At 41.0% G+C, this 13,494-nt stretch overlaps 1 protein-coding gene across 1 annotated transcript in view; it reads left to right on the forward strand.

Moving 5' to 3' along the window:
• The window catches only part of CRYL1 (crystallin lambda 1), an 87,915-nt gene that overhangs the window by 65,216 nt on the left and 9,205 nt on the right, over positions 1-13,494 (forward strand). The window contains exon 6 of the mRNA XM_061628592.1: positions 8,184-8,289. Coding sequence (XP_061484576.1) covers positions 8,184-8,289 — 106 coding nt within the window. The remainder of the gene's footprint in view (positions 1-8,183; positions 8,290-13,494) is intronic.

A 13,494-nucleotide genomic window follows, 5' to 3' on the forward strand; every position in this document is an offset into this window, starting at 1 on the left:
CGACATCGCTGTACAAAAAGATGAGGCCTCAGTTCTTGTTTATTAGCTTAAATTTCAAAGGCAAAGGCCATAGCTTTTCTGTAGAAGAGAAAAGAATGCAAGATGGTGTAGCACTCCTGACTCTCTGGCACATGCCTGTTTAATGCACAGGGCCAGAACCATGCATTTATCACCTCCACACATTTCATGTTATAGTTCTATAAAAATTGTTTTGTCTGCACCTATACTAAAATGTAATGTGTAATGCGTCCCCTTAGCATCCTAAATATTGGCAAAATTATGTCTTTCCTTGTGAGAAACCTAGTGCTGTGTTCCATAAAGAACTTGCAAGAAGAACGGGTGGTCTGTTGCCTCAGAGAGATAGGAAAAATGGTTATGCATGGTTTCCTACCTTAATTTATGACATTGTATCAGAATATTTAATACTATGGCATCTGTCCTGAAAGTTTGTTTGTAATATGGATTCTCTGCCAAATGGCTGCATTTTTCCAATTTTTCTTTAGACTGGTGGGGAATCTCCTTATTTTGATCAGCAGAAACCAAGATGTAAGGCACTTTAGGGGTCTATTTCCTTTCCTTTTCTTTCATTGAGCATCATGAAGGCTTTACTCTAGTGTCTTACTGAGATAAATTTTAGGGCCACAATCCTATCATGGAGTCAGGGCAGATTCCATGCTGGTTGTTCCACACAACCAAAGCTCTGCCAGCTTCTTCCAGTTGGGGTGCATGTGTGGTGGGGAAATTGCTTTTTCTTCCTTTTTTCTGGATTGTTTCCCCCTTCCATTAACAGCAGGGGAAGGGAAATATGATTAGGCCAGCTCTGGAGCTGGTGTAGGTTTGAGCCTGACCTGTGGACATGTTGAGGGAACAATGAGGCTTTGGATCCTCTCATTGAAGGCCACCGTCAACATGCCCATGGAACCCCCTGCTTCAGTGGTACATCTACTCTAGCAGAGCTTTCCACTGGTGTGACGGGGACTCCTCTGGGGGCATGTTCCGTCCCAACAGGTGGAAGGCCCCTCTTCTGATGGAGCAGCACTTAACACTGTTTCCAGCGTGTCCTTGCTTTGTCAACCAGCTTAAAGAAGCAACCTTTCTGGGAACTTGTTTCTAGTTCCACATCATGAAGAAGGATAATCAAGAAGTATGGCAAGCTATGTAATACAGAGTACCCTCTAGAACACTGTGCTACTTAGGGCTGGCCCTGAACATATGAGAGCCACCATTCACGATAAATTTCTTACTTTTTATAGTAGATTCTATGTACCTTCCTTGAGAGTACTATCATATATACTGAATATGCATGTCTTATTTCACCATAAGCATGCACAGCAAGAAGTCTCCGTGGCTTCTACCTACATGTGCACATGGCAAAATAGATATGAGCATTGTTCTAAGACTTGCTACAGATAACTTTTTAAAAGCTATCTTATGGTAATTCTGAGCTTTCATCCCTGATGAAGAATACATTCTGTAGTGTTAGGGGCAGTCTTATTTCATAGAGTTTTACCAAATCCAAATCTTTATTGATTTTCCAAAAGCCACTGCCAGTCATACAACAGTACAAATAAAAAAGTGGAGCACCACTCAAAATAAGATTAAAGCAAACCAAGAACATAATCCATTCATGTAATTCTATCATGTTAGTCCTCATTGAAAGAAACTTGAAAAATCAATAAAGTCACTTTTACAGATTCCTCTTCTGCTATGAGTTTCCAAACCCATCTTAAAACCAGGTTATGCTATGGGCTGAGAGACGCTTTCCACACTGCAAAGATATTGCAAAAGAGGACTGCTTTTACTGTAACGTGGGGAATGGGACTTGCAGCTCATTGCTACAGTGTGAGTTGTGACCCCAGAGACCTTGCAGGAGAGGAGATCCATAAGTCCAACTTGCCACATTGCAGCAGAAATGGTGAAAGAAGAAGCTGCCCCAGTTTCCTTGTTCACTACTGCTTTTGTAATGTGTGAAACTGACTGGCTTCTTTTTCTTCCCTTATTTTCTTGCTCTCAATGAGCCTTTGGAAGGTACCGTTCTGACAGCAGCTGTTTTCTGTTATGATGCTTCAGTGGCCTAAATGTGAGCAGGATTGCTTCCTAAGGGAATTAGTTGTACAGGATTTGTGTTTGTATGTTGTAAGACTGGTAAAGGACTCCTAAAACCATTGGGAATAAAGGGTAGTCTTTAAAAGGTGCTCTTCTGGCAGCAGGGGAAAACTTGTGTGTGTCAATGAAACATCTGATCCAAGGGAATGTGAAATTTGACCTTGTAAATAGCTGGCATCTATGTCAATTAGAAGGCCATTTACAGATTTTTGAGCATTTTTTACATAAGGGCCTGGTTCTACAGAGGGAAAAAACATTTTGAATCATAATAGCTATTTATAGCAAAATTTAAGAAATAGACTTTTGTCTATTATGTAATCTAAAAACGTTTAGAACATTGTGACAATCTACAGTTGAATCATCACTCTAATAGTGATCTCAGGTGATGAGTGTCAACAGAAATGGAGCCCACTGAGAAATAAGAGTGAGGAATTGGCATGCTTGAGGGCTGTGGCTTCAGAAGTACAAAAAGAACTTTTTTAAAAAAATCTAAGGACAGCCTAGTGAGGTTCGAGCCATGGAATGTTCAGTGCCAGTTGGAAAAGGACAATGGAAAACTGTGGGGGAGGGGAGGGTTTCTTGTATCCTGGAAAAGAGTGTGGCAGGCTGGCAAGAGCCTTAAACAGGAGCAGGCCTGCTAGGAGGTGAGGACACACTGCAACATTTTGTTGCAGGGTGTACTTTTTTTCTTCTAATAGTGAACTCAGGAGGTTGAGGGCCTATAAGTTTGGAAGTGAAACAGAGCTACCCAGAAATAAGGGGGTGACTTGTACATATTTTGTGAAGTCCCTAGGTGTACACAGAAGTACATAAGTTTGTGAACTTAAAGAACATGGTATTAAAAAACAACAACAGATGAGCTTGTGAGTGTACAGAATGCTCCTGGTAGTTGAACCTGTGATGTGTGTGGTGGGGATGGAGAGAAAAGTCCTGTTCTGGCTGGCAGACCAGATCCTTATCTTCCCACCCTTGGAGAGCCAAATTTGACAGGTTGGCGGGGCGGTCAGGACTTCAAAGCACAGTGTGGGGCTGTTTGAAAGCCCTTTTGCAAACAGCCCCATGCTGCTCTTTGAACCACTGAAAACTGGAGAGCAGTGCAGGGTTTTTGCAAAAGGACTTTCAAACATACCCACACTGAGCTTTGGCTGCACATGCCTGTTCCCAACTAGGGAACAGGCATGCGCACAGCTAAACTGGGCAGGATTTAACCCCTAGTTACCAGTCAATGCATAATCAAGCCCCACCAATCAACTGGCATTACCCCTGTCTGAGATGGGCATGGTTTTTAAAAATGGCCTTTTGGACCAAATCCCCCCCTCTGCAAACCAAGATTGGCCCGCAGGCCAGAGGTACACTATCCCATGTCGAAGGAAAGCAGCAGTCAAGAAGCCTAGAGTTATATCTGTGGTTGAGACAGTGACTGAGACGCGGAATGTTTGTGTGTCAGTTGAAGAAAAAATATTTTTAAATGGAGGCCAGCAGAAGAGTGAGAACTGGCCTGCTCAAACCCCTGTCAGCTTATGTTAAGTATTAATATAAGAAGGGGAATACGTTTGAGAGGATGTGCATTGACTTTTTAAAAAAAAAAAAATGCTCCCTGCACGACACAGGATTGTTTCAGAAGATGGAACATCTCTAAAACTGTGTCCCCTGATATTTCGCTATAAAATGCTAAGTTGGGGGCTGGCAGCCCTCTAGCCTATCTAGTATAGCAGGAGCAGGCCAGAGGGAGGGAGGGAGGAAGGTGTCCTACAGCCCTTCCCTACTTCTGAAACTCCATCCTCCTTCCCTCCCACCATCCCCACTCAAGAGGCCTGAACAGCTCTACAAGATTTCCATTCCAGTCTATCAGGAACTATGGATTCAAGGCCAACACCAGGCATGACTGGGCTCCTGGGCACCAGCCTGCCTGGGCCTGCAGCCCCATTCGTCCCAACACCCAATACAGCTTATATAGGCCAGTCTGCCCCACCTGCCTCTGGTGTCAGTATGCATGCCCCGCACCCCTTAGGGACGCCCCTTCTGCCATCTTAGGTGATGGTGGGCATGAGCGCGCATTCCATGGGGTGCACACACTGACACACTAATGTGACAGGTAGGTGAGGCAGGCAGGCTTAGTTAAGCCCATGCTGCCTGTATGGGGTGTGTGCCTGGGAGCTCCCACTCCACAATTCGTGGCAGCGTCAGAGGCCGTCAGCAAGGGCCCAGCCTGGCTGTGTGCTAGCGCTGGGCTAGTTCTAGGAACTAGAGCACTTCTCTTAAGGGTGAGGAGAAATGGCATTTTGTTGTGGGTCTCACTTGTAGATTCCTAATTCCATTCACAATACACCCTTCTGTCATTAGTACATTGTTACTTCCTTTAACATGTGGAGTAGAATATGCCACTTTGCATACAGTTAAAACGGATTGGGAACCTGAGGCTCTCCAGATGTCCTTGGACTCCAATTCCCATCAGCCCCAGCAAATGTTTAAGGATGATGGAAGTTGTAGTCCAGCAATATCTGAAGGGCCACAGGTTCTCCATTCCTGAACTGAAAGAACAGCTAGCATTATTATTTCATTAGCCCTGATCCAGCACCTACAGTGCAACATTCTGACCACATGCAATGGGTGGCCTTGTATTGGGACAATTGTCGTGCAGCTTTTTGAAGAAAGCAGCTCGATAGTGCTAGCTTTGCAGAACTTTAGAATACATTTTTAAAAGATAAAATGTATAAGTTAAAGAAGTTTTTAGTTACTCATCACTTGCGAAGTTTGGACACTAATCTAACAGATGCTCATCACACCTGCAAAATTTCATACTGTCATTTGGCATGCCAATATACGCACTGGCTGGAAAGCCGGGAAAGTTTATTTTCTCAATGATAAAAATTCTAGAGTTCCTGACATCTGCAAACTGCAAAGAAACTGAGGGAAGTTGTCAGTGAACAGAATATAACTCACTGTAATTTTACCAAACAACTGTTAAGGACTTCTGACATTACGTTTGGCATTTAAAATACGTTGTAATGACATGATCCTGAGAGTATATACATATGGATATATGTCACTGACCTTGTGTTTTCTGGACTGTATTTCTGTAGGAATATATTGCTGTGTGCTTTGCATAACAATTCTAGAGAAATTTCCACCACAGCTCTGTTTCTCTGGAGTCACAGAATGGCTACAGACACACAATTCCACACGGCTGAATGTGCAGTTATTTGTTGGTTCAATTGGTGATGCAGGATTGCCATTTCCACTTTTGATGTTATGATCCTGCACTGCCAGCTGAACAGGGAAAAAGCTGTGATGTCTATCTGTAATCTAAGGATTGAGGTACCTGCAACTGAGGTTTGACTTTCCATAATTTCCTTTGTTATGTTATAGAAACTTCAGTATGACCGAATGGAATAAAAAGTGGTGGGGGGGGAAGCTTTGTAAATACATTAGGAAGAGCCTTACAGAAATGTGCAGTAACCTGTAGAACAAACAAGATGATGAACTTGCCCTAACCTGTTTTTAGGGTGTGCTGATTTACTGTGGATGTAACTGAGGTTTGAACAGCACTTTGTAATATATGCCACATGTGAGATTTGGGAGTTTCCTAGTAATGAACTTGAAAACCTGGGCATGTTGAGGCCATGCTAATTGCCTGCATGATGCAACCAATTTCTAATACAGTTGTGTGGCACCTGCATTGTCTGTATTTAATCATCTTGTTCTAGCCATACCCTAGAATGAACACACGTACACACATACCAGTGAGAATTTTATTTTAAAACATCTTGGATGAAAGGGTTTTAAAGCAATGAGATTCTCCACTGTTGGCGGCAGTATGCTTCTGAATACCACAGGAGGGCAGAGTACTGTTGCGCTCAGGTCCTGCTTGTGAGGTTCACATAGGCATCTGGTTGGCCACTGTGAGAACAGGATGCTGGACTAGATGTGCCACCGACCTAATCCAACAGGCTCATCTTGTGTTCTCATCCTCTAATGCTGTATTGTGGTGAAAGAAAATTGTTTTATAAAAAGTGAAAATGGAGCAAGAACATTGATATCTCTATCCTCAGAAATTCTGCTGCTATACTCATTTCTACTTATAATGTCTCCCTTCTCCCACAGGATTGCATTAAAGATGGTAATAATGTCTCATGCCCAATAAAGTTCTGGATCATTGTAGTGGCTGCTGTTGCTAATATTGTCTTAGACTTTCATGAACTGAAAAGTTGCTTACGTATAATGTTCATTCTAATAATCAAAAGTATACAATTTGGTATCAAAAGCATGCACTCTGCTCTCTTTTCCCTCTTACCTTGCTGCTCCTGCCCTTCTATCAGTTGTTCCCCCCTCCATGTCTCACTTGATAAGTTGACTATTTTACTGTCCTCTAACCCTTCCATATGCCCCCCCCAAGTGATTCCATCCTCTCTGGCTTCCTCCTTGTCTTCTCTCCTGCTGTCCTTCCTCACCTCTGCATAATCAATGCCTCTCTCCTCTGGCTTCTTCTCTACTGTATTCAAACATGCCAATGTAAAAGATGAGACAAAGTGTGTGTGTGTTTAAATCTCCAACGATTACTCCATTTCTCCCTACACTTCACCTCCAAACTCTGGGAACTTGCTGCTTACTCCTGTTCTGTTGACTTTCTCTCCTCCAAGGTGGAAGTGCTTCCCCTTTCTGTGTTGAAGTCCCTCATTGATCTGTATTTGGTCCTCTCTACAGACTGCCACTGGATAACCTCATTAAATCCCATGGCTTTTGTTACCACCCATATGCAGCTGTCTACCCCAAATGGTCTCTCTCACCCTAATCCCACGTCTCCAAGCTGCCTCTCTAATATTTTTACTTAGCTGCTTTGTTATCATCTCAAACTCAATATATCAAAGCCTGAACATCGCATCTTTCCCCCTAAGACCTCCTCTCCCTAGTGTTACTAGTCAACCTGTTGAACAGGCATGTAGCCTTGGATTAATTTTTTGGCTCCTCTCCTTTGTTCTCCATATTCAGTCGATTGCCAAGTTGTGTTGCTTCTCTCTTTACAATATTGCAAAAATAGGGCTCTTCCTCTTCATTTCTTTGGCAAGTACTCTGGTCCATGTCCTATTCATCTCTCCTGTAGATAACAGTTTTATCCTTTGGGATCTTCCATTGTCCCACCTTGGTCTCCTCACACCTATCCAGTATTCTGCCCAAATCATTAAACTTTCTTGGGACTCTGATAATGTGACACCCATCCTTAAATCTGTAAACTGGCTTCCTCTCTGTTCCAAGGTTCCTTGCCCTTACCTTCAAAGTCCTCTGTGACCTTGCCTCCCTGCCTTGTTCTTATATCTCCATACATAGTCTTTACACCTCCAGCTCCACCACCCACCACCATCCAAGTTTTTCCTGCTCCCTCAAAAGACTCTGCCCTCTCTCACTTGCTGCCCCATATACTTGAAATTGGCTCCCAGAAAACCTGTGTAATACCTTTTCTTTTACTTCATTCATATTCCTCATCAAAACTTACTTTTTCCATGAATCCTTTGGTACCCCCCATTTCCCATAGCCTGCTGTAACTCAGCCTGTAACCAAGCCTAATTACATGTGACTGAAACAACCACATATTGCTTCCTTGCTTACGCCTGCCTCTACTTCTCCCCTCTTCCCATTGCTCCCCGTGTGTCAAAGTTTAGACTGTAGGCTCCTCAGTGAAGGGATCTGCCTTCTTGTACTCTGTATAGCAAGGGTGGGGAACCCTGCAGATGGTCCTGGATTGCAACTCCCATCTTCCCTGACCACTGGCTATGGAGCTGTTGTTCCAACAGCATCTGGAGGATCACTGGTTCCCTACCACTGCTGTCAAGAGACAATACTGATGCTACACTATATATGATCATAACAGTACCATGAGAAGATGACAACTCTGTATCTAACTAGAGTTTATAATAAACCTATCTAAATACAATGGTTCATTTAATAATAGTAACCAGTTTATTTCCATTTTTTTACATGTCTGTTTTCAATATGTTTTCTATCCCTAAAGGGATTAGAGAGCAAACAAGCAAGTAGAATTTGTGACGTTCTTTAACATTCATAATATTCTTGCCATGCAGGAGGGAGTCATATCTCCTGTTGATCTAGATCTTGTAATGTCTGACGGCTTGGGAATGCGGTATGCTTTTATTGGACCTCTGGAAACCATGCATCTGAATGCAGAAGGTATGTAATCTTTGCCGCTAAGATTTAAATATGGGAGTTTCCAAGGCACAAGTTTCATGATACAAAGTCATCATGAATATCGGTTTAACAGATCAGATAAGACTGCAACCTTCAATATCTGTATATTTCAGGTAGTTTCAAAATGTTGTTTCGAGCATCACCATGATGAACGATAAAATCTGGTAACAGGATGTATTTCATTAAAAAGGCACTTGTTGCACAGAGTTTAAACTATTATTATTTATTTTGACATTACTCTAGCTTTATCCCCAATTCATTTCTGGTAAAGATTGTCAGCATCTCCCACGTTTATATTCAGCTTTGGGTGACTAGCATTTAAGTGCCACCATCCATTCATATAGAAGCACCCTAAGACAAGGTCTGATCCACCAATCAACCATAAACTTTCAGCCATGTATTGTGACCTGCAGGGAGTGAGCGCGCGCACACACACACTTTCACATTTCTAAGTAGACAGCAAAAGCAAAAAAAATATTGAGCCTGTGGTGAGCTGTCTCTTGTTTGGGCTGTCAAAAGTTGTGCAGGACTGTTCTAGTCTTTTGGTACTTTCCATATACTCCAGCTGCACATCCAGGAACAGGCAAGAAAGAGGATTCTTGCATCGCTTTGACTGAGAAAAGAAAATCATTCTAGTCACTAGACTTCTGAAGCTTGCAGAGTCCAACTGTTTCGTTCTTCCCTCAGCCTATGGGGATACTGCACAAATTAACTTGTTGGGTTGTTCTATTTCTTCTGGAAGAGAGAACATTTCTGAAGGGTTAGAATTTATCTAAATGAACCATTATAAAGTGGGCATTACTACTTTTTTTGTCCACAGCCACTTGCAAATACTAATCCATAGCCACTTGCAAGGTCTTATGTTTCCTGATGAAGAATCTCTCCCTCTCTCTCTCTCTCTCTCTCCCTCCCCCTCCCTCCCTCCCTCCCCCTCCCTCCCTCTCTCTCTCTCTCTCTCTCCCGCCCTCCCTCTCTGTGCTGTCCCATTAACTTCAGTAGCTGGGAAATGAATCCATTTAGGTGCTACTCCCGATGACATTGCTTAAGGCTGCCATCCTGTCCCCATGAATGGGACTTACTTCTGAGCAGGCATGTGTAGGATTGTGCTGTCTTTGCTCTGCCATGAGAATTCTTCATAGACAGGAAGACAACTGACCGCAGGGCACCATGCCAGTAGCCTTGCAATTACAGAACAAATGCCAACAGCAAGTCAATGAGAAGTCAGAGAGCGAGAAACATGAGAACTGAATGCTGACAGACAGAAGGAAGCCCTTAACATTTTTTAACAAGAGAAGTACTATAACGATATCTAATTGACTTAATATGATAATGCTGAATGCTGATTTCGGGTTCAGCGAGTTCTTATACTAGAGCTGGACATTTTAAAACTTTGGCATAGGAGCCCCAAAAGAAAAGAAATGCTATCAGATCCTTTTAGTGAAAAAATCTGCCAGCAATATAGTGCTTCTAAAGTCATCTCATTTACCTGTCACAGTATTATCTTAATACAAAGTACCTCCTGTGTGCACACCTAATCTTTTGAGTTTCCACATTATGTGGTAAGATTATATGCTTGTTTTCAAGCTTTCTGAATTACTTTAAGTTTATAAAAATCAGCTGCAAAACATGTGGGGAAAAGGTGTTTTGAATATTATGCTTCAAACAGCTGCACCACCAAAAAACTTTGTAGATTTCAGTAGGATTTGTGCCAGCTGAATGAATCCTTTTATAGCTAATGCTTCCAAATTTGAATCACAATTCAAATAGTGAATGAAATAAATGTCAATGGGTGATATCTGTTAGTAAGAATAGATCTATTGATTTCAATGACTCTACTCTGGTATTACTAGTGCTGGCTATCGTCCAATTAAATACAAAAATATAAAAAGTTCTGATTTTATTCACTGTAGGTCCTCCTTTCTCCCTAAAAATATGTTGACATTGTGATCCTTGTACAATGTTACACTAGCAGTAGTTTTGAAAGGAGAAAACATATTATTTCATCACTTACATTAGCCATATACATTTAAGACAGACAAGTTTATTTCGGTGTTGTTTCTATTTATTAATCAAAAAGAACACAATCAAGAACCACTATGCCAGTATTTGGAATGATGAATGCTGTTTGTATTTGCCTCATTGTTACTGGATGATGAAGGTTTCTCCTGTGGATCTACACAAGCATTATCAGTACAGGCATCTCCATTTTTACTTCCCCCTTTTTTCCTTTTCTTGTACCATGTTGTTGTGGGGAGGATCTGTTGTTGTTGAGGGTTTTTAGTTGTTAGTTGATACTGCAAATGTTGGACAAGATGTAAACTTATGTAAGAATGATACTTCACTTTGATGTTTGAACATTCATGTATTTATTTTGAAAATTAAATTATTTTTAAAAAACCCAAATCCATCAGAGCCTTTTCAACCACCGTTTAATATACCTTTTTTTGTTATTCAAACATACTTTGAAATAGGTTCTTGTTATCAAGTTTAATCAGAAATATTTGTGGTATATGTAGTTACATCAACTAGTTTGTGATATTTTTATTTTATTTATTTATTGAATTTATATCCCATCCTTCCTCCAGAAGGGCTATCATTTGAGGAGAAGAGATCTGTAGCCTGACCCATGCTCTCTCAGAATGAATTCAGGCTTACTCCTGAGTAAACATGCATTGAATGGCAGCCTTCATTTAGCTCTTGGTCTAGTGTTGTACATTATGAGTAAGCAATTTTACTACCTGTGAGTCAGCAGTGGTCTATCTTCTGTATACATTTGGTATACATTAAAATTGTCTTCATTTATGATCAGTGATTGATCATAACTCTGTTGAGATAATACTACTTATGTAAAGGAATACTCCCACACAAGCATTTCATCAGTCAGCATAGTTCCAACTGTGGGTCTAAAAAGCAGATGGCCACTAAGATCTTGAGGGATCAAATTAGGTACTATTTTTTATAGTCTTTGATCCTAGTAAAATTATGAGCCATTATGGTTGGCAGTAATAAGTAGCTTTCACTGAAAAAACACCTTCGTTGCGTAAAAACAAAACAAAAGCCAATATGAACTTTTTACTGCAAATAAAAAATAACATAATAAAATAAAATGACAAAACTACTTGACAAATGTGACATATGGCAATGAAAATGAAAGAGAACTTTATTTCACGACAATGCTTTTTATTATGCCAGTATGTTGCTTCATTCACAAATCTACAAAAATAGCATAGTTGAACTATGTTTCCTCAAACGTATTAAGTAATCCTAAAAGTCATTGTCATCGTTATCTTTCAAGGACAGATTCAAAGTTCTTTTTGTCTTGGTCAGCTTAGTTGTCACAGTTGTACATGGCATATTGTGCATGTCAACCTATTTTTCATATGGGTATATGTGAGTGCTTCACAAGACTGCTTAGATCTGCAAGACAGCAATTCCAGAATGGACTGTGATGCTAGTTTTCCAGTCATCCACTGTATGTCCCTGTCCCTGTAATAGACTTCTGTAGGAAAGTCATTACTGACAATAAGTCCCACTTGGATGACATAGAAGACATAGTTTGGAATGAGAAAGAATTGGGTAGGCATGTTCAAGTTGGCATATGCATATAACATGTTGCTTGCAGAATTTGCACTGGCTGCCAGTTTGCTGCCGGGCCAAGATCAAAGTGTTGGTACAAATATATAATGATGGAGAATTTTTCACCATGGGATCTTTTGCTGGGGGTCCTTGAAGAACTTTGAAAGACACAGGCTTGAAGCAAAAAGGTAGGCCTTTATTCTTTACAAGCATATGCAGGGTCAGCCTCCCAGAAACTTCCAGGAGAGACTGCACTGAGACACTGTGTGCAAGCTCTTTTATAGAGTACAGTTACAGCATGTGACAGTGATTCACCAATCTCATGAGTTCCTGCCCACCCAACATCACAGCTCCTCCTCTACAATTGTTTCCAAACCAATCAGAAAGCATTAGGCAACTCCATGCTGATTCCAAAATTCTGTCCATCTCATTAATGTTACCATTGATCTGCTGTCCACCTTGACTAACGAATTTTCAGGCCAGTACCATTGTGAATATGCCTTCAAGCATACCCAGTACATTCCATATGCCATTGTTCCTGATCAGTCAGGCTGACCCAGGTACACCTGGAAATATTTGGACAAGTTCCCTGAGTTAAGTTTGCCTCAACTTAGGGCATTTGGGAATGTATGAGCACCCCCAGTTCTATTCCTTTGCCATAGGGGTTCTTATGTCCTTATACTTTCTCAGAAATCCCATTTCCTTATTTATAAAATACAAGAGAGGGGATTATTTAAACACTTGAGCTTCATTTTGAAGCCACACAGACTCATGAAAAGACTGGGTGACTCTGGCTAAGTAGTATCTTTCAGCCTCAGATATAGAGGAGGCAGGCCACCCCAGAATACCTTTTTCTTAATGAAAACACACTTATAAAGTTGTAAATATAACATAACACACTGGGTTACTTTAAAATCATTGTAAAATCACACTGTTTGTCTCATTATAACTTCTAATACATGTTTTCATAATTTTTCCCCTAGATGGCATTATTGCTTTACACAAGAAACCTATCTGTTTGGATCAAAACCAATATCATATTAATCACTGCTTACCAGTTATATGGTTGCTTGAATTAGAACAATAGACCAATTAATAAATGTCAGTCATGCACTGGCCAATTTGGCAAGAACCCAAGAGTTCAAACTAAGTTTACTTTGCCTGCTTTTTCTATAGATTTTTGGATTCTCTGTGAGCCTGATTATATATGTGTGGATATATAAATTGCCCCATTAATAAGGCCCTATATAGCTCAGGATCAGTTTACTTGAGAGACTGCCTTATCCCATATAAACCCAGCAGGTCACTGTGGTCTGCGGGAGAGCTTCTCCTGCAAGTTCCAAAGATATCAGAAGTCTACTGCAGAGTAACTCGGAGCAGGGCTTTCAATGCGCCTGCCCTGTCCTGTGGGACAGCATTCCTGTTGAGGTAGACAGGCATCTACTACCTGCATTTTCCAGAAACAATGGAAGCCTTTTTGTTTCAAGAAGCCTTCCTAGCTGGATGAATAGGTGCCTATTTGGTATTTTTAAAAGATCTGCTGCTATTTTCTGTATTGTTTTTAACTGTTTTTAATGCATTTTGTACGTTGCCCTGAGACATGCAGAAAAA

Source organism: Rhineura floridana, chromosome 5, assembly GCF_030035675.1.
Source record: "Rhineura floridana isolate rRhiFlo1 chromosome 5, rRhiFlo1.hap2, whole genome shotgun sequence".
In the NCBI taxonomy this organism is placed as follows: Eukaryota; Metazoa; Chordata; class Lepidosauria; order Squamata; family Rhineuridae; genus Rhineura; species Rhineura floridana.